The 20,568-nt window shown below is 44.8% G+C and overlaps 1 protein-coding gene across 3 annotated transcripts in view; it reads right to left on the bottom strand.

Annotated features, from left to right (window-relative positions):
- Positions 1-6,309: 6,309 nt before the first annotated feature.
- Positions 6,310-20,568, bottom strand: part of MSRB3 (methionine sulfoxide reductase B3) — a 128,718-nt gene continuing 114,459 nt past the window's right edge. For all 3 annotated transcript variants that reach the window (XM_090042454.1, XM_090042453.1, XM_090042455.1), the window contains exon 7: positions 6,310-9,704. In XM_090042454.1, the coding sequence (XP_089898580.1) occupies positions 9,540-9,704 (165 nt within the window). In that variant the 3' untranslated portion in view covers positions 6,310-9,539. The remainder of the gene's footprint in view (positions 9,705-20,568) is intronic.

Genomic DNA, 20,568 nt, shown 5'->3' with positions numbered 1-20,568 from the left:
GGACTAATGAAATGACACCTTTAATTTTTGGTTTGTTTGTTGTATTTTATACATAATACATGATTCAGCAAATTAATGCACATTCCAATAAAGTTTTTTTTTTTTGTTTCAGTCTTAAACTGAATAATATAGCCTTAGGCTCCTAGCTTATCAGTAAAGCTTCTAATTTCTTAAGTGAAGAAAAACATGTTGTGTTACATGTGATGATGTACATTATCTGCACCCCCCACTTTTAAAAATCCTGGATCCATCCATGTATTTGAGGTTCATAAAGGTCCAAACATTATTCCTATAGGATATACATAGAGACCTATGGCAGCAGATTGCATGGCTGTAACACAGCCCAGGCCCCCGATTTCATGGCCATATCGCGGCCAAGGCCGCCATTTTGAAGGTGACACAAAGGGGGGGGGGGCATGCCTCTGATTGGATGAGAGGGACCATAAGTCCCACCCTTCCCAGGCATTAATTGAAAGCCCTAGCTGGAGCTGCCTGGCTTATTAATTCTGAGATTATCACCCTCTTCAAGGGGCTGAGGGTGATGATTGCTGGATAAACAAATAGCTTAAGTGTGGCAGTTATAGTTTAAGTGTGACTGGCTGTCATCCAACCCCATCCACCACCACCACCACTTCAGGAGAGACTTTTGGTGAGTTTTCTCTGCTCCCCACATTCCCTTATGGAAACAGAGAGATAGGAACTTCCCTCTCCTCTCTCCCTCCCACCCCTGCTTCAGGAGACAGGCAGTCTGCCTTTTCTTTTTTTCTTTCCTCCCTTCCTCCTCTCCCTGCCCTTCTAGGAGACAGCTTTTTGCCAACTCTCTGCCAGCTTTTTTAAGATAGCCAGTTCCCCACACTTTTTCATGAAGACCTGGCTATTTCATGGGAGACTGCCAATTACACAATTTCCATGAAATCCATGAAGTCATGTATTTGGTAGATATATATCATGCGGTTCTTGGACTCTTCCCCCTATTTTACAGTGTCACCAGAGTTGACGAAAGCCATCCTTCAGCCAGGTCAGCAGCAATTCAGGGATCCCCAACCAGCTCCACCCTCATTTCTCAAGGACATCAGTCTCTGGCATCTTGTCTCAGGCATCTGAACAGCCATAAGCATCTGACCCTGAACAGCAAAGACCAGAGTATTTTAAAAAGAGGTGATTCTGCTTCAGTCTACATCATCTGGAGATGCCACTCTCTTCTGTGGGCAACAACACTGATAAACTTCAATTGAAGCTCCTTCTGTGCTGAAGGGCTGCCTATACAAACTTCCTTCAAGGAACAAGTTAGTGATGATGGCTTTGATATGACTAATCACTCCAAGGATTCAAAGTGGAATAAGAAGTGGAATTATCCACAGCCAGGGAATACCAAATATACCTTTCCACTTATGATGGCGTAGGCCACTGCAAACTCACAAAGCTAAATCAGTGGTATGGAGATAGGAAACTAAATGCTCCTAAGGTCCTGCTCCACAGATGAGCTGGCAAAGTGCCCATGAGTCCACTGACTGTAAAAGCCTACTCCAGCATGGAAAGGGCGCACAAGCAAATTAAATAACTACTACATGCAAAAAGAGCTGCTTAGGCAGTTGTCTACTAAGGAAAAATGAAGGGATTAATGTAGGGGCGGGCAATTATTTTGGGCGGAGGGCCACTTACTGAGTTTTGGCATGCCTTCAAGGGCCACATGACAGGGAGCCCAGGGCAGGTAAATATTAATTTTCTAAATTTTTTAGGGACCCATGGGCCAGATAGAATGGCCTGGCGGGCTGCATCCGGCCCCCGGGCCGCATTTTGCCCACCCCTGGATTAATGAAAACAAAAGAAAACAAAAGATGTGCATGCATTTTGCATAGTACCAGGTTTTCTGTGGTAGATTAACCCAATTTTTAGGACTGTTATGGCCTGCGTAGGCTGAATCCTATTCTACCTCTTTGATGTTCAAGCTGTGCTTTGTCTGCACTCTCTGGCACTGTAAGGTGGCCCACCCCTGAGCGTTCGCTAATGCCTATCAAACCTGGCAGTGCAGCAGTAGAGTACCAGGGTGTCCTCCGAGGCTACTCAGTCACATAGGAGATGGACTGCAAGAACAGCTTGCAGGGGGAAGAATTCCCAACAGCAGTGTCACCGCTGCCTTTCTCAGTCTGGTACATGAGAGTGGGAGCAGGTAGGCAGTTTGCTTTCCACAGTAGACACCTCTGACAATGCCAGGGATACATCTAGACAAGAATGAAGTGAGATCCTTCCCAGGCCAGGGGCTTCAGTTGCAGGAAGTGGCTATACAGGGTCCCAAGCTCAGCTGGGGAGGGCAGCAGTGGTTGGTGGTCTTCCCCCCACCTTCCAGTGCCTGCTCCTGGTTAGTGGGGGAAGCCCAGGAGAACTGGGCAAGGAGCAGGGCCACCTGGAAGACAGGGGGACCCACCTGCTGCCACCACTGCTGTTGCTCAGAGAATCCCCTTGCTGCAGTAGGGTGTGAGAAGCTCTGTGGCTTTCTCCTAACCCCAGTCAGCCAGGGACAACAATGGAGGTGGGTGGGTCACTGCTTCCCAAGCTCAGAGGCAAAGCCTGGGCAACCCCAGCTGGAGATGGAGAGAGGGGAGGAAAGGTGCTGATGAGCACTGGTGGGGCAGAGGGTGTGGGGGGGAGAAGACAGAGCATCAGGGAGAGAGTCTTACCTACTCTGGGAAAAATATTTCTGTGGCAGCTACTGCTGTGGTGCAGTCTGTCCACTAGGAGGAGGGGGAGGGTTGAGTTGCAACTACCCCTGCAGCACTGGGGGAACCTTCCCTCAACCCCTTTTTGAATTCCTAGATCTGTCCCTGGCAAGAAGTCATTGAGCGTGATGGGAAGGAGGACAACACACCTCCCTTTTGTATCAACTGTTTCTCCAAGTGAAACAGGATTGCACTTAAACACTTAGACACTGCAGCGGTTGGCATACCTCAGAAGATGTAGACTGAAGCAAAAAACCCGATAGAATAGGACCTGGCCTGCAGTGTCTATATGCCGGAGGCAATATGCTGTAATGTATTAAAGATAAGATGTTCAAAAAGCAAATAAGTGAGTTAGGTATTCAGTGCCCCGTGGAAGTGTTCAATGGACATTGAAAACATTTTGTCTAGGTGCTCTTGAAAGTCCCATCCTATCAGTGCAGTCCTGTTTTCCAATGTACCAGTTTCCACCAATAGCTCCCTTCCACTGAAATCAGCGGCAGTGCCCAGGGGTAACGTTGATGCAGCAAAGTACAGAATCAAGTTTATTTTTATCAGTTATTTCACAATTTTATATTATTACGCTTGGATCTTGCTGGGGTGATCTGTCCCCAGCTGACTTCCTGCCCCATGGGCAGCAGGTTGGACCCAATGATCTTGTGAGGTCCCTTCCAGCCCTAATGTCTATGAAATCTATGAAATCTATTTTACTGTTTTGAGTGATTTTGAAGCTCATGAAAAATATCTATCAGATTGGCAATTCTTTAAATACTGTATCTTGCTTTATCCAGAAGACAGTTAGATACAGGTTGATCAGTAAGAATGCAAATTCCCCCATACTGCTTCCCTTCTTTCTTTATTCAAATGTATCAGTTTTAGAGTAGAAGAAGTAGGTCAGTCTGCCAGAGAACTTGCTAAAGAATAGATCCTGGGGCAGTGGTACCTCTAAGCTGGTACCAAGACTGACTCATTTCACAAAGTGTAATGTACAACTATATCATCAGAAATTTTTGCTGCTACAGACACAGGCCAAATGTGAACTCATGCTCAAGAGGTGAAGGGGTCTCTATTGCACTACATACCTTCTGAGTTTTTTAGTCCCAGGGGTGCACTTTTGTAAGAAGCAAAACCTGTTTCAGATAATTCTATATATTTTCCACAGTACTCAGGAGTTGCACCTAAGGATGTTCTCCAAATGTTTATGTTTGTAAGAAATATACAGTAATGAAGTTGTAAACTTGATAAGACAATGCTCATCTTTCAAGAAGAGGGGCTTCTGGACATCCTGGAAAAACACAGCCAAGGGACAAAACCTACTTGCCTGATTTAATGTGATGATTAAGACTTACTTTATTTGCTTGACAAAGAAACCTATTTGTCCCAGCCAATCAGGCACATAAAATTTGTACTAAGGTTCTTGTAGAACCATTAGGAAAAGGCAGGGAAAATATTTTGATTATCTGTATTTTTGGGGAACGGGTATTTTTTCACCTGGGCAGACAGGAAGCTTGTCGTTTTGCATTTGGGATGTAACACAAAGCCACAGTTTTCAGATTTAAGTGAAAGGACAAAAGAGTGTGTCAAACTGGAGCAGTATTGCCTGGAATGCTGCCTATCAAAAAAGGAAAAACTCTCACTAATTGCAAATGGAGGTGGAAGAGACAGATCTGCTGCATCAGTGACATGATGCTTTTTGGCCAGAGACAGAAGTTACATTGCAGGTATCAGTTACACTTAAGGTATAAAAAGCACCAAATAAGAAACCCCTGGCTGAAACATCTGCAGAATGACATTTCTCAGGTACTGCCAGGTGCGGGGAAGGGGGAGGAAGAGGAGGGGAGGAATAGCAGAAGGGGGAAGAAATCAGGAATTTGAAACAGGGAGCATGCTTTTTTATGGAATAACTTCTCTTTTGCTAATGGCGCATGTTAGTTAAAAGGTAGCCTGAAAAGCTTGACCAAAAGGATAAGGTATTCTGTAGCATGTGGCTTTACACAACTGCCACAGTAGGACCGGATCCTGAAAAAAAGTGTACTCACATGTAAGCATTTGAGACAGTATAAATAAAGATTCCAGAAAGCCTCAAGCCTATACTGCTGACCAGCAGCAAGCAACCTTTTCTAGCTGTGAGCTGAAATGAGCCACCTCAGATTGGAGGCAGGTAGGTGCAAGGATCTACCTGTAGCTACCACTTCTCCCCACAGTAGCACGGAAGTGTGCCTGCAGCTGAAGCCCCTGACACAAAATGACACCAAAGTTCCACATCTGCAAGCTGGATACAATAGTTTGATGATGTCTTGGGCTGTAAGCTGCTGAACCTTGCTATATGCAGTTGTCCTGTCTTTCACCAGTTCATTGATCATGATACACTTAGAATAGAAACAAAGTATTTTTAAAAAAAGTATTAACATATTCCAATTATACTAATAGTTTATGAAATTTAAATAAAAATATGAGTGATCCTGACTATTTTTAATGAAAAATTATGAAAATACCACTCCAGGCAACTGGTACCAGATTTCTGATCTGAAGAGATTTACAAGCATCAAAATATATTAATTTTCAAGGTGACAAATGGGGCACAAGGACAGAGTATACTGCAAATAATCCTATTTGACTACCTGACAATTATTATTCTACCATCTGCTAATGACCCAACAAAACCAAAACTTTGGCTGGAGCTTAGCACAACATAGAGGTGCACCTCAGCTATTTCCCTTGCTAGCATTAAAGAGGGCTATTGGTGTAAGAGCCTCTATACCAATTCTATGCTATTAGAAATCTTCCTAAACTGATTTCCTAGCGCTAAACTATGCTGGCAATGCAGTGCAAAACAACCACAATGAATGGAATTGTCTGGCCCCAAGTCCTGTTTATTTAGTACTATAAGTCCCTCTCTTCAGATCCATCAACTTTTCCCATTATAAAAGGAAACAGAAGTGAGTGTGTGGGGGGCAGATTAATAAACAACGTACAAGTGAGCTCTCAGCACCTGACATTCTGATGCCCTGTCACGAAGATTTTCCTTAGCTGCCTCCTAATATTTAAGAACAATTAAGAAGGAAATTGCTGCACCAATAACTCTGGATCCTAGAAACGTAAACATGGAAGCTGTCTTGAAAACACCATGAAAGATTTTTCCCCGTATTTTTTTTTAAACATTCTGAAGACCTGATTTATCAAACTGAGTTAATCTGTTATCAATGGTTCATTCCAAAGCTGTTCCCCTAGAGATGAATTCTTAACAAATTCCATGTTTCTAGCTAAAGTCTTCAGCTGCAGTCTAGGTGCTGGCATGAGAGAGCTCTTAAAGTTACAAATTCCGTTCTGTATGGCGCTTCCCAAAGTCCAGCCCCAAAACAGATGGAAGTGGCTGAAAATGCTTGCTACAGTTAAGGTTGAACACTTCTGCAAATCTTTCTCCCCTCTCAGTTCTGTGCATCTGGTTGAGGTAAAGAGCAGGATATCCAGTGTACAAAGCACAGACTGTGGTAAAGGGAACCAAGTAAAGGAAACCACCTGGGACATGCTAACGCTGGAAGCAGATGAACCTGGGGCAAAAACAGACACACGTAGAAAAGAAAATAGAACAGTGTTTATTTATAAAGGAATTTATTGCATATCTGTGTACAACAAATATATGAAAAGAACTTTTCATTGAAAATTTTATATATGATTTCTTAAAAGTGCTGAACTGTTTTGAGGAAAGTTTTTAATTCTTAAAAAGGTATTGAAGGCTGAAACTATAGTTGCAAGTATATCTATCTTTATAGAATATATATGTGAATCTTTTCCATACCAGATTAAAAGTTATGCTAGTCAAACATCCAAATAACAGTATAGAGAGGCTATTATAAAAGAGACTTTTCTATTTCTACATGATTTGCATTCAAATGTTTATAAGCATCCAGACAGTGCAAAATTTAAATCTATAGAAAACTGTTGTTGTGCTGCACTCAACTCCCAACATTCCTGCATAAGTCACAGCCAGACCAAGCTCAGTGCACACTTGTTAATACCAGCCCATGCTAACATCTTCTAAGAGCACTAAAAGGAAACCTTGCACCGTGCTGTGGTACCATGAGAAAGCAAGAAACAGAGAGAACAATGAATTTCCTATGTTAAATAGTATAACTCCCACAGATCACATACACCTCACCATATTGACTCGTTTCATTGCACTCCATATCCTGCAAAAATAAATCTACTGTAGGACAGCTGACATTATTGCTCACTGAAGTTTTAGTAATATATGTCCTTAACATATGACAGAAATATACTGAAATTTGATAACACTTAAATCCAACAGCAATCTGAAATTAAACCACATGTATGGAGCACAGTTTTATAGATGTTGCATTTTTTATGTTTATGTCAGAAAATGTGGTTGAGAATACTTACTTTTCAAACAAAGGCAAGGAATAAGAACAGCCCTTCTGTGAGAAACTGCTAGAGTGCTGGGGCCATAGGAAACTTGATTACCCTTATACACCAAGGGCTAGTCAACACAACCTTTCCTTATGTTGATGTGCAACTGCTTCTATGACATCAGTTGGACTACTTGTGTAAGTAGCTGGTCACTTACACAAGGACTAAGCAATCTAGCTCTAAATATTTAATATATTTATTTCTTATTTTACTTGAAAGTACATTAGGCTTCCTTCATACCTTTGTCATGGTGCTAAAGCGGCAATTCTAACCCTTCTATATACTTTTACGGAGGTTATTTTTAAAATGAAGAGTATATCTCAGGTAGTTTGTTCAGTTTTATTTACATAAACAGGCTCAATCCTGCTTTCACTACAACACTGATGAGTATATTACTCCTCACTGGGCACAGGATTGGACCCAATGTCAGTCATAAAAGGATACTCAGAAAAGCAAGCATTGCATCCGATTGGTCACTGAATATCTCAAGAGAAAGTGATACTAGATCATCACAATCATCATTTGTCACTATAGCTCAAAGAATCTTACTATTCATTATGATATCCTAGAGACGGTTAAATTAAATGTAAAGAGCAGCTGTGGAAAGCTTTTGCCTTTTTTCATGTTCAGCTGTTGTCTCAAGCTTCCCACAAGTATTCATCACCGTAGCTAAAGATAATGAAGACCTGGACTTCTGAGGGTCTATAGCTCTGAACCAACTTAATTAAAAGAGCACTGCACAAGGGCCTCACTCTTCTTGACTGTAGTCTCATGCTTTCTTGCAACCTATCTTACAGTGTACTTGGTACTGCCCTAGGTCAGTGTTTCCCAACATTTTTGCTCCATGGCACACTTACCTGAATAAAGAAGTGCCGCGGCACACTGGATGTGGAGTGGGGGGAGAGGGGAGGTAGCACACAGCCAGCCAGACACCGGCCAGGATGGGGGGTGGCACATGGCCACCTGGACAGCATTCTGGGCTGGAGCTACACCCCCTGCCTGGCTAGAGCCATGCTCCCTGTCTGTCCGTGTCCACAGCAGCAGCAGGCGGTGGGGAGGGGGCGTTCTAGCCAGCCAGGGGGCATGGTTCCAGCCCAAAATGCTGCAGCACACCTGGACATGCCTGTTGGCACACCAGTGGGCCACGGCATACCAGTTGGGAAACACTGCCCTAGATAGTGATGAAAAGCCTACCCACTTTCAGCCCGCGTCCAGTTCAATCCTCCAGAAGTTCAACCTGCCTAAATAAACAACCCTACTTATATTTTAGTATAATGATTCCAGTCCAGGCCTCTCATAGTTGAAGCTGCAGAAGGAGCCTCACAAAATAAGGCAAAGGTAGGTGATTTAGTGATCCCTGCCCAGTAAGGCTCAATACTTTTGGAACTTGATTTAATACTTCAGCATCCAACAAGGGGAAAATGGATTCTGATACAGTTTACTTCCCTGCAGCTACATCCCTTTGCATGTCAGCAGCAATTTAAATAAATAATAAGGCTTTGTATCTCATCCAGCACTTCCAGTGGGAAGGAAATTGCATTAAGTGTAAGTTCTTCCTAGGTCTGATTGATAGTGTGGAATGGCTGAATATGCATAACCAAAGGCCATAAGCCTCTCATGTCATAACAAAAGTACATGTGCTGAGAACTCAGCATTTTGGGCATTTATAGACAAGTTCTAGGAGTTAGGGGGTGGCGCTTTAATTGAAGTGGCTCCAAGAGCCACTCTAACGAAAGCGCCCAGGGCGTCATGTATATCAGCATCCCCACATTGAAAAATGATGGTGGGAGTGCTTTAACTAAAGCTTGTCGAATGAGCTTTAGTTAAAGCACCCCTGCTGACATTTTTCAGTGCAGGGATGCTAATATACGTGTCACTGGAGTCTGCTGGAGTGCAGTAATTACCATGCTCCAGCAGACTTGATTAATTAAGTCTGCTCCAACACATAATTACAGCATACTGAAGCAGCGTCTTTGCACATATACAGACACCCTTTATTATGCTCAAGAGTTTTCTATTGACTGAAGATAACCACAATTCCCTTCTCCCTAACAAAAAGGAAAATAGTTCAGATCTATAATAACACAGCAACAAGAAGAAACTAAAAACAAATCATGTCAAAGCCTCTTATTTTAAGGATTCCCCAAAGCAATCCACCCATGTTCCCCCCCCGCCCCCTAAAAACCAAGGCAGTCAACAAATATTTAGATTCATTATACAGTAAAGCAGATTCGGTAGGCAAGGCCTGTTTCAACAAAGAAAGAAAAAAAATAGATAGTGCAGACCAGTATAACACATTTAAAAATTATTATGATATAAGATAGCAGGCAATACAGGAAAAACATTCTTTATAAGCCATGTGGGATAAGAACAGTTTTCTACAGATTGCCCTTTGTCCTACAGCTCACTTTTGTCTGTCTGAGCATGACTGGTGCTACTGCTGCCTTCTCCAGCTTTGTTCTTGTCCACAGGCTCGAATGACAATGAAGCAGAGTTTATGCAATATCTTTTGCCAGTTGGTCGAGGCCCATCATCAAAGATATGCCCCAGATGAGCACCGCACTGAAACAAAACAACAGATTATCAAGGCATTTTTGTAAAACTTCATGACATGCCCTGGCCCTGGATATGGCCTGGGTGGACTTTTGAGACATGCTCCTTTGGGGCTTCCACACTTTGGCATGCCTTTCTGCCCCAAACACCTCTCTGCTGTCTGCTGCTTGACCCCTGAGAACCAGCTGTGGTGCACCAGAGGCCAACCGTTTGGCCTATGGTGCCTCAGCACTAAGTGTCTTGCTCAGGCCTGGCCAACCCTCAGCAGAGGGCATTTTGCCAGCTAGAAGGGTCACACATTTGCCCAGTCATACACTCAGAAAAAATGGATCCCCCTTTCCATAGAATGAATGTCTGGTCAAAATATTCTGGAATCACAACTACCACTGCCATCAAGTGGTTTATAAGAAGATAACGAAAGGGCTTGGTTATAAAATAGAAAAAAGCAAAATAAATTTGTAATTATTTGTTGAGACAGACAGAGCTATAAGAGTAAACAAACAAAACAAAATATCAGAACAACGACCTGTTCCTACCCTGTACCTTAAATCCATGGATACTGTCCCTAGCCAGCTTCAACAGGATAATAAGCAAACCCTGCCTCTGATCTTTCTGTTGGGGTCTCCTGAAAGTTCTCCTGTCAACTTGCTTCTCTCAGTCTCCTTTACTCAGTGAGGGACTCTAGTCTCTCCTGCACAGGGAAAGACCAGGGGCGAAGCAATGCAAGGTAAGCTTATGTACAGTTGGCCTCTCTAGCTATCCACATACATCATCTTTGATTTCTAGGGGGGCTCACACTAATCAAGTAATTTCCAGGTTCCCCCTCCGCCCAAAGGTCTATGTTTACCACAGCAGAGTCTTTCCTGATCCAGTTAAGATGAGGAGTATATTGGCATCCTTTCAGACACTGAGATTTGCTTATCCAATATATAGTCTCATTGTTTCAAGATGTTACTTCATGTTAGAGTTATTCCTTTTAAAATGTACATTCACCATTGTCAGGCTCCTACAACCACAGAGCAGGTAGCCAATAGTCAACAAACCCCTACCAAATGCTTAATTCTCAGTGATTCTCTATTCATAGTGTGAACAAGTGGGGGCCACTATTAATCACTGTCTCTCAAAGCAGCCTTGACTATATTAAATTTACATTTATATCAAGTAGCATAATAGATACAGATATAAAAATGACAAAACTGAACCAAGCTTCATTCTAGTTACAGATGGAGACTAAACCATTTAGGAATGAATCTAATTCAGGAGAATATCCATGCATAGCAGACAGCGAACCCCAGAGGCACTTTGTTTTGGGGTGCATCTATGAGCGTGGCAATGCTATTACCATTATGCACTAGGGCTGGATTGGATCCACAAAGGTCCTTAGGCACCCAAAGTGGGATTTAAATGCTGAAGAGCTAAGTGTTTGTCTGAAGACTAAGAACATGCTTAATGCACACTTATAGGAGGGGGTTCCACACAAAACACAATAGCACCTGCATTCAAACACAGCAGTTGGTAAGAGTGACAGCATTGGCCTTGTATACAATAACCTAAATGGGAAAGCACCCATCCATGATATAAAAAAACAAAATTCAAATTCCCTTCCGCTTGCAGAGGGGAGTAAACAACATCCCTCCTATCTCCCTGAAGAGTGTCCTAAGCACTAAGTCATAGGCTAGTCTGGAGAGGTGGTAGTGCTCACCCCTTCTGTCCACTTTGCATAAAAGAATTAAAGGCTTAATGAGCCAGAGAAAGAAAGGAAAGTGGATATGACACTGTAGCCTTGTGGTTACTGGGGACAGCAGAGAATTGTTCTGGTCCCTGTTCTAAGGACTGTTTATATATTTTTTCTACTGGCTGTTTAATGTAAAACAGAGATGCAGTCCTGAGACTATGCACCCTTCCCAGGTGCACACCTTAAATGCTAGACTGTAGTCAAGTTCATTCACTTTATCCCCCTCTGACTGTGCATCTTTAATGTTTTACTGTTAACTTGTTCAAGCCTAACCTGATAATTTGACCGCTGTCTTAAAGGATGTGGATTTCAGGCCTGCCAGGCAGAGGAGAGTGACAAACTTGCAGCTTCTACATCCTGGGTGACTGCACTAGCCACTAGGATCCTGCAAAAAGAGCTGCTACCGGCACTACTACTAGTTTAGAAAAAAAAAAACTTCTGCTCCATTCTTGAGAGAATAATCTTAAGCCAGGTACAGACATTAAACTTTTACTGGTAGAAGTGATCAGAAGCCAGTCTATGCCCATAACAGAACAGAAGTTAGGCACACATAGACTGGTTTAAAAATGGCAGAACCCAGTCTAAGATGTGCTCTCCTCCCTGGTCCGCCAAAGGGTGAATGCATGTTGTTTTCTACTGATCTAAACTATAATGCTCACAGAAAATCACGTCACTTATCTTGATTCTGCATCAAGTTTTGGATATCTGTACCTTACTCACCTAACTCCAGGGTTCAGGGCTATGAATTGCAAGTGGAAATAGGCAACTAAGCTCTGAAGAGCAATGGGGTTTAAGATACACTTCCCTTAGCAACCTCAGCTAGCCTCAAAAGCTCCATGCTTATCCTGCTGGCTGTTGGGAATCCTATTCTGAGGCACCTAACTTTTCCATGTATTGGCTAGATGCCTAGGGCTACGGACAGACATTCAAAAAGCTGGAGCCTGAATTAATTCGACCTTTGCAGATTAGTCTAACCTGCCTAGGTTGAACCCATTTGTAACAGAACAGACATACGGGCACATGCCTGCAGTTGTTCAGGCCAGGAGCCAGGGGCACTAGAGCCCTCAGCTGCAGAGAAGCTGTGCTGGGGGGAGGCTGGGCTGAACTGGCCAAAGAGGGGTTTAATCCCCCCCTCCCTGTCCTACTGGCAGGGACTCAAGCCAGGTCTGCCAGGGGGCCCCCCCTCACTGCTGCATGCCCTGGGCCAGCATGGTCCCTTAGGCAGAGGAGAGCAGGAATGTGGGTTATTCTCCACACTGCACAGCTGGGTCTGCCTGCCCCAGACTGCTGCCAAGTGGTAGAATAAGCCCCCTCCTGTCCCCTGAGCTGGGCTGAAGCTGCCAGGCTGAAGGAAGCTCCCCCTGCCCTGAGCTGCGCTGCGTGGTGTGGCAGGAGCGGCGCTGCATGGTGTGGCAGGAGCCACAGCTGGAGGTGAGGGGAGAAGGACAGCTTATACCAGGCCAAGCCGGCTTCCCCTCCCCTGCTGCAATGACTCCCCCTCCCATTCCTGCTGCTCCTGAACTGCTCCAGTTGGTGGCGGGGATGATCTTCTTCCCCATGCGTGGAGCTCTGGCTGCAGCCCCCAAACTGAAGCCTTCCACTTGGGCACCTGCTGCCTTCCAAGGCATCTGGGAGCCAGAGCTGGAGCTCCACACGCAGGGCAGAAGCTTTCCACCCCTTCACCCAGACCGGCACAGCATGGCAGCGGCAGCCGCAAATGACAGAGGCAGTCCCTTTATTAGGCAGCTGCTTGTTAGGCTGCAGCCCTGGATCCTGCACAAAGTAGGGGGCATGGCAGTGGTGGCCACCGGGTTTAGAGCCCGCCGGCCCATCCAAGCTGGCCAGGGAAGCCCGCTCCCTAGCCAGCCCCCACCTGGCAGGGCCAGACGCTGGCTGGCAGGGCTTCTTGAGGGGGTCAAGGACAGAATTATTCCCTCTTCCTCTGGCGTCAGGTGGTGAGGACAGGAGGGGGCTTATTCTGCCACTTGGCAGCAGTCAGGGTGGGCAGACCTGGCTGTGGCATCTCAGGGGCAGTGAGGGTAGAGGGGAGAATAACCCCCCTCCCCACCCCCTTCTGCCTCATGGGCCATGATGGCCCACAGCTGCAGCAGCCCAGTTTCTGATTGCTGGTTTAAACCAGTTTCTGATCACTTAAACCGGTTTATGCATAATGTCTGTCCCTAGCCTAGATGTCTAATTCAAGGTTATGGGTTCCACCCTGGGGCTGCACACCTAAAAGTTAGCAATCAACATGCTCAGTTTAAGAGTCTTTAAGTCCACTTCTGTATCTAGTCCTCACATCTTAAGATCAGCCTGCAGCAGATAACAGTCACCCAAGAAACTAACTTGAACAATTGCTTATGTGCCTTTCATTGGCGGAAGCCCTAAGCCTTAGATCAAGCCAAACTGCTGCATGACTGCCACAAGTGGAATGGGCAGCCTCTGCTGCACAGGTGCTGCGCAGCAGATCAGGGAGGGGATAGGCAATATGGCAGCAAATAGGGCAGGGAGCAGCAAGCAGAGCAAGACATCAGGTGGGGAACACAGAGTAGGGAGCAGAAAGCAGCAGATCAGGCAGAAGAATGGGATCAGAGAAGCACTTGGGGAGGGTCTAAGGCTAATTTGTGGCATGCATACCAAAAAGGTTGCCCCTCCCCTGCCCTAGATAGTCTCTCTGCAGAATGTATATTACATTGCAGGGAAAGCACAATGCTGTAGTAGAATTGTATGCATCTGAAGTCATTCAAAGATTTCCATATTTCAAATGCACTAATTATTTCTGGCTAAATAATTGAGCGAGGCAATAACTTTGCTGCTCACAAGGAACTAACGTAAACCCAAATAGGCTCTCCTCATGGATAAAAGTTTTGCTTCGGATGAGTGGGTTCCATATATGTAACATTCTATTCTATATCTTACTGACCATAACAGACACAACATTCACCTTCCTTAACAGTAGACATTTAGAAAAGCTGACCCATTCAGTCTACTGACGAATTAAGATTACACTGTTATAACTGCATTAAGAAGCTGTATGCTATTTTGATAACAGCTTGTTGAGATTAGTCACTTTTTTGTTACACACACTCATTTCTCCAGTGTGTCATGGAAAATAAAAAAATAAAACTCTGGACTTACAAACCATTTTCCTTGAACAAGACAACATGCTACTTTATTAGGCCTCAACATGTCTCCCATTAAAGTAAATGGCTGATCTCAGTGAGAACTGGACTGATGCAACGGAGATCATACAGTCCTTAGTGTATTAGCAGTCAGACAGCTAACCAATTACTGACTTGATATCCAGACAGCAAACATAAAGGACAGACAATTATTCTTCATGTTTAATTAATTGACAGTAGTAATAGGATAAACCAGTAATGCTGATTATTCACAACTGGGAGTAAACTACACATGTTACTTAGGCGAAACTATACATGTTACTTAGGTGCCTAACAACTCTTGCACCCATGGCTAATATTTTGCCATCTTTTTTGCTGCAGTATTTTCTTGCTCTTATGGTCTCTGATCAACCCATGCACACAGGCTGTCTGCAGGAACAGGCAGAAATTACTGCTTCAATTGATACTCTCCAATACAAAATTTCATAGGTTTTGGGGCTTTTCCTCAACAATCATGAGGTCTAGAAAAATAAAAGCTGAAATTCTGACCATCAGAGATCTTCAGAAGCTGGGTATATGCATGCCTTCATACCAAGTTAATAAAGCTTACCAGGGAGAGTCTGAAGTACTCTTGCAGTTGATCTGCATGGGTAAACCTCTACAGAGGGAGCTCCAGCTCCCTGAGGGAGACCTATGTTAAGCACCCAGCTCCCCTACCAAGCCAGCAGGATGTCTGCATAGCAAAAGTCAGTGCTGTGCTAAGACATGCCAAGCCTGCTCCTTCAAGAGGCAAAGCTTATTGGCACATAGGCATGGTGTGGTGCTGCACTAAAGTAGTGACACTGCTTTAGACTAGTGTGTGCAGAGTAGGCATGGCACATCTCAACGCAGCTCTGCTGTGTACTATATACACATCCACAAAAAGGCTGGAAATGGTTTCAGTATACATTTTCCATGTAGAAAATCTCAGTATTGGGGGGCTGGCTTAAATTTAGGATCATCTTGGATTCAGGTAAGTATAGTATTATTCCATAAATGCATTTGCAATTGATGTTTATCCGTCACCAATATCTGATATTTTATGTATTTCCATGGTGATGCGTTTCTAACAGAACTGAAAAAATTGTTTCTCAGATATTCTCAGAGATGCTTTTGTTTTATATTAAAGATAATTTTTTCTCTGAGTTTGATCCCTAATTGAGGAGCATTTAAAGAGAGGTGTTTCACTGCTGCAAGCAGGTGGAGGGACATTTATTGGAAAAGCAACTCCTTTTTCATCTGCAAGAGATTAATGAGGATTTGACTAAGGGAGAGGAGTATTTCCCTTCAGTTTCACCAAGAACTGCCATATCAATCCCACTGCATTTCCAGCCTGTAGTAAAATCACAGTCTTTTTGCAGCTGCATATATGATTCACATTCTTAGTACCCTGGGGAGGGTAAGACATGCTTATGTTATGGATACACTATGTGGTGTTGTTAAGCTATACCTTATAGCGTCTGCAAGATGTTTCTTACCCATAGGCTATCTTCCTGTGTGATCTGCTGGGAGTTCCGGTGCCACTAGTAGGAAGTTGTTGAAGGATTGGGTAATGGTTATAGTTTTATTTGTCTTTATTTAGTAAATTGGTTTGCTTTACATTTGTGAGTGGTTAATGCTGCTGGCGGGAGGGAGGTCTGCCAGATTAACAGTTCTGAGAACAGGTAAATAACAGTCCCAAAGTCCTTAGCCCTGACCACAGCCTGCCTCAAGATGCACTCAAGCGATGCCAGGAGCTCTGCCTGTATTTTGAATGGAGCCATTGCACACCAAGTCATCTACTGGTTAGACTGCCGTTGGCTCTATTCAGTCCTGCCAAGCAGAGCTGAAGGCAAGAAGGGGGCATTTGCAATGTTTTCAAATCAGCACTGAGTCAATGAGAGATCCCGAAATGCTGTGGTGCCACAGCTGCTTTGCTAGTGGCTTGTAAAGAGCTGGCTGCATGGACAAACCTGCCCGTTCTCCTTTTCTCTGGAAAACAGATGGAAGGGAGAAAAAAAGCATCCCCAAGCAATTATTTGTAGAGCCCAAGATGCCTGCCACCCCACTCCACCCCTTGCTGCTGATTGGCTGAGAGCTGTCTGTCATGCAGCCCCACCCCTTTTACCAACTGGTGGCAAGGGGTGGGGGCTGCATGACAGACAGTCCTCATGACCAATCAATGGTGAGGGGTGCAGTCATATGATGGACAGCCCTTATAGCCAATCAGTAGCAAGGGGTGGGGCCACCTGGGCCCCTCAGCCAATCAGAGGCATAGAAGAGCCCCGACCATGATGAGCCCTCAAAAATGGTAGATGGCCCTGTGATCTGCCCACCTGCCTCTTCAAGTTGGACACAGGTCAACTGGACATTAGAAAGTTTGATGTTTTCATCTCTCTAATTTGCTGTCTTCCCATTGTGTCTTGAGAGTAATGGGCACTGTTGCTTGATTCTCTCTCTACTCTGCATTATTTGACATGACTCTAGCAGATTACCTCTCATTTATTTCTTCTCTAAGTTAAATGCAAGCAAGCTCTGACTAAGGTCCCAGAGGAAACCTAAATATTCTTTAACAGGGGTAAACAAGATCTGGCCTGCAGAGCTGCATTATCCAGCCCAGGGGGCTCCCAATGGATCTGGAATTTGGCAGTGGGAGAGCGGCGGCAGCATGTCGGAGCAGGCCCATGGAGATGGATGGGCTGAGCACCACTGCTCTACAAAGTACCTCCTCGTAAGAGCATTTGTTATTCTGGATGTACTGTCAGGTATGAATTTCAGATCATATAGCTAGCCAAATATTATAGACTGAGAAATACAGTCTTTATAACATAAGGGGTAGGTATCTTGTCTTCTGGAAATTTTTGCATGCTTCTAATTTAGTGTTATTATTTTTCCATGATGTTTTTTCCCCTTTTCGGCTAGATCCTTCTAGACACAGGATGACTAAAAATGAAGAAAGCATTTAGATCAGTGGTTGTCAACCCAGGGTACGCGTCCCCCCAGGGGTACTTGAGAAGGGCCTACAGGGTACACACGGGCTGGTGGGGCCAGAGCACCACTATGCACCGTCCTGTGCTTGTGCGCAGGTACCACCCACCCGGCCAGACACAGGGGCGGGGGAAGCTCGCACGCAGCGGCTGCTGCCACTCTGCATCTGGCCCACTCCCCACACCTGTTCTGCATCCAGCCACTGGTGGTACACTGCCCAAAAAGGTGGAAAACCCCTGATTTAGATGAAGACCTACCACTGATTTACGTAATGACATTATGAAGTCTACAGCATTATTCTCTATACTTCAATGTTTATACACCTCTAAGTTCCTGTTCTGAGCACTGAAATATATTGAGCAAATCTTTTTCACTGAGTTGGCCACAGTAATGGCCAGGTCTTTTTCATGAGTAGTTTTAGTTAATTTAGGTCAGCTATATGTATGAAGAGTCCAGACACTTGTCTAGTTGAAGGTTTTCTGCCATTGTTTTATTTACCCCCTAAATAGAAGCTGTTACCAGATGGATGTACCACATTTACCTGAACATCACCTGCACCCCTTTTACCCAAAATTAGCCCTCTGAAAGTGTGCGTCTCAGGCAGGGAAGCTTATTTTTCTGCCAAGACCAAAGTATGGAGACACCTAAAATATAAAATAGCTCCTGTTTCTTTTCTTTCTCGTCTTCCAAGTGACCACATGGAAGGAGAAGCAGAGTCCGGTCTTTGGCAGCAGCTACAGTTTTAACCCCTTCGCAGCTGAATAAAAACTAATCTTCAAGCTCTTCAGCTCACTTAACCTCCTTCCCCTGCTCAGATAAAAGCATCCGATTCAGCTATGAAAGGGTCAACTATAGCTTCTGCATATGGATGAAAGGGAGGGTAAGTCATTAGGCTCTACCCCTGCTCTGTGCAGCCATAATTCCATAAAAATCATTTTTCTTAATTCTGCCTTCCCAAAAACAAGGTGTATTTCTAATTTGAGGACACGTGATATGTGAAATAATACAGTAGGTCCTAAGCACAGGCTATGGCAAAGTATTGTTAACACTTTCACTATTTCATGGATTAACACTGCTCTAAAACAGCTAGAGAAGACCTACTACTTGTTCTCTCCATGGCTGTGTCTTCACAAGCAGGGCCATGAGTTTCCAGCAGCACCAATCGTAGCAGCACAAATTTGTGCTGCTATTTTGTGCAGCAGGGCACACTCTTAGTTGTCCAGTTTGCAGCAGGACACATTGTCCCACAGCTCCATGAGCTGCAGAGAGGCTGGCTGAGGCGCAGTCTGCCTCAAGATGCGCTGCATCTTCATGCCTCTTCATGCACTGCGGAGCCCCCAGGCTGAGGCACCCTGTGCCCCAGTCAATTGGGGAGCAACACATGGCGATGGAGAAACAGGCAGCCTTGCTCTGCACCGTGGAGCCCCCATCTAGAGGCACCATGCACCCCAGCCAGCCTCTCCCTCACTGCCTGGGGCACAGTCTGCCTCGAGACAGGGGAGCAGGCAGCCCTGGGCTGGCTGCTCCCCTGTCTCCGTGTGCCTCAACACAGGGGTCTGCTGTGGAGCCCCAACACTGAGGCACATGGAGGTCCTATCTCAAGGCATCCTGTGCCCCAGCCAGCTGCAGGGAGCCGCCATACTGAGGCAGGCAGAGACATGGCAGCAACCAGCCCTGGGCTCCCTGCTCCCCCATCTCGAGGCACACTGCGCCCCAGCCACTCCCTGGCTGGCTGGGGCGCAGTGTGCCTCAAGACAGGGGCTCCGCAATGGAGCCCCTGTGTTGAGGCACACAGAGACAGGGGAGAAGCCAGCCCTGGGCTGCCCGCTCCCTTGTTTGAGGCAGAATGCACCACATCCAGCTGGAGAACAGCTGGCTGGGGTGCAGGGTGCCTCAAGATGGGGGCTCTGCAGCATGTGGAGACAGGGAACCAGGTAGCCCAAGGCTGCCTGCTTCCCCCCTTCCCCTTCTCCATGTGTCACTAGGGGATGGGGTATCTCAGCACAGGGGCTCCCTCAGCTCCAAGTTTGTCCTGGCTCATGGTACTTTGGCATGCTTTGCACTGCCTTTTTTATCTGGGGGGGGTTTTGCCCCCAGGAAATCCTGGTAGCAAATTTTGCCTTGGCGCTGCAAAGTAGCAGCGCTGCATAGTTTAACGTGCAATACATGTGGTTTGTGGTGCTGCAAAGAGGTTTGCAGTCCCACTAACCACATGTGCCTGCACATCTGGATCCAGCTCATTTGTCCATGGAAGCCAACGGTTCTGTCTGAATGATTTTACCTGCAAACAACAAAAAAAATCCAAATTTGTGAGGATATTTTATCATCCATTAAAATGAAGTAAGCCAGTGGGCCAACTACTTGAAACAAATTAACTGATCAAAATTTAGGGCATTCTATGATGAAGGTAAACAGACTTTGCTCTGGTTTCTAAAAATACCTTTATGTCACTTTCAGTCAGAACTGCCACAAGACATCTGCCAACAGCATGCTAGCTGGCTTCCCTACAATTAGTCTCAAGTCCTGTATGTCTCAGGTTAGTTATAACAATAAAGCTGGGGAAGACAGTCTGGGAGATCTTGTCATCATTAGTTTGAGGACAAAAGAGTGTCCTAAAGTTTTAGCTATCAGTAGAGAAACTACATTCTCTCCCAGACCACTCAGGAATATTCAATTTCTAATCAGTTTTGATCTAAACATTCATTAGCCTTCCTCAAAATCAGTTCATCAACTCAATAAAAGAAGTGTATCCTAACTCAAAACTGAAGAGCTAAACATTGCCCGATGATACAGAGAACATTTCTTATTGCTCTGCCTCTTATCTTAGTTTGTAAACTAGAGGTCCTCAACCTTTTTAGACTCAAGACACCTCTCCATAGAATAAGGCACCTCTTGGAAAATGCCACTCTTCATTTGCACTCATTTTTTTACTACAGAAAAAATACTAGAGCAATTCTTCTGTTGCAAAGAGCTCAAAAAGATTAGAACAGGGCAGAATGTTTTTAACACT

This window comes from Crocodylus siamensis, chromosome 4, assembly GCF_052110815.1.
Source record: "Crocodylus siamensis isolate JL-2025a chromosome 4, ASM5211081v1, whole genome shotgun sequence".
NCBI lineage: Eukaryota > Metazoa > Chordata > Crocodylia > Crocodylidae > Crocodylus > Crocodylus siamensis.
The sequence above is the reverse complement of the archived record's forward strand: the minus strand, read 5'-3'. Positions and strand labels throughout refer to the sequence as shown.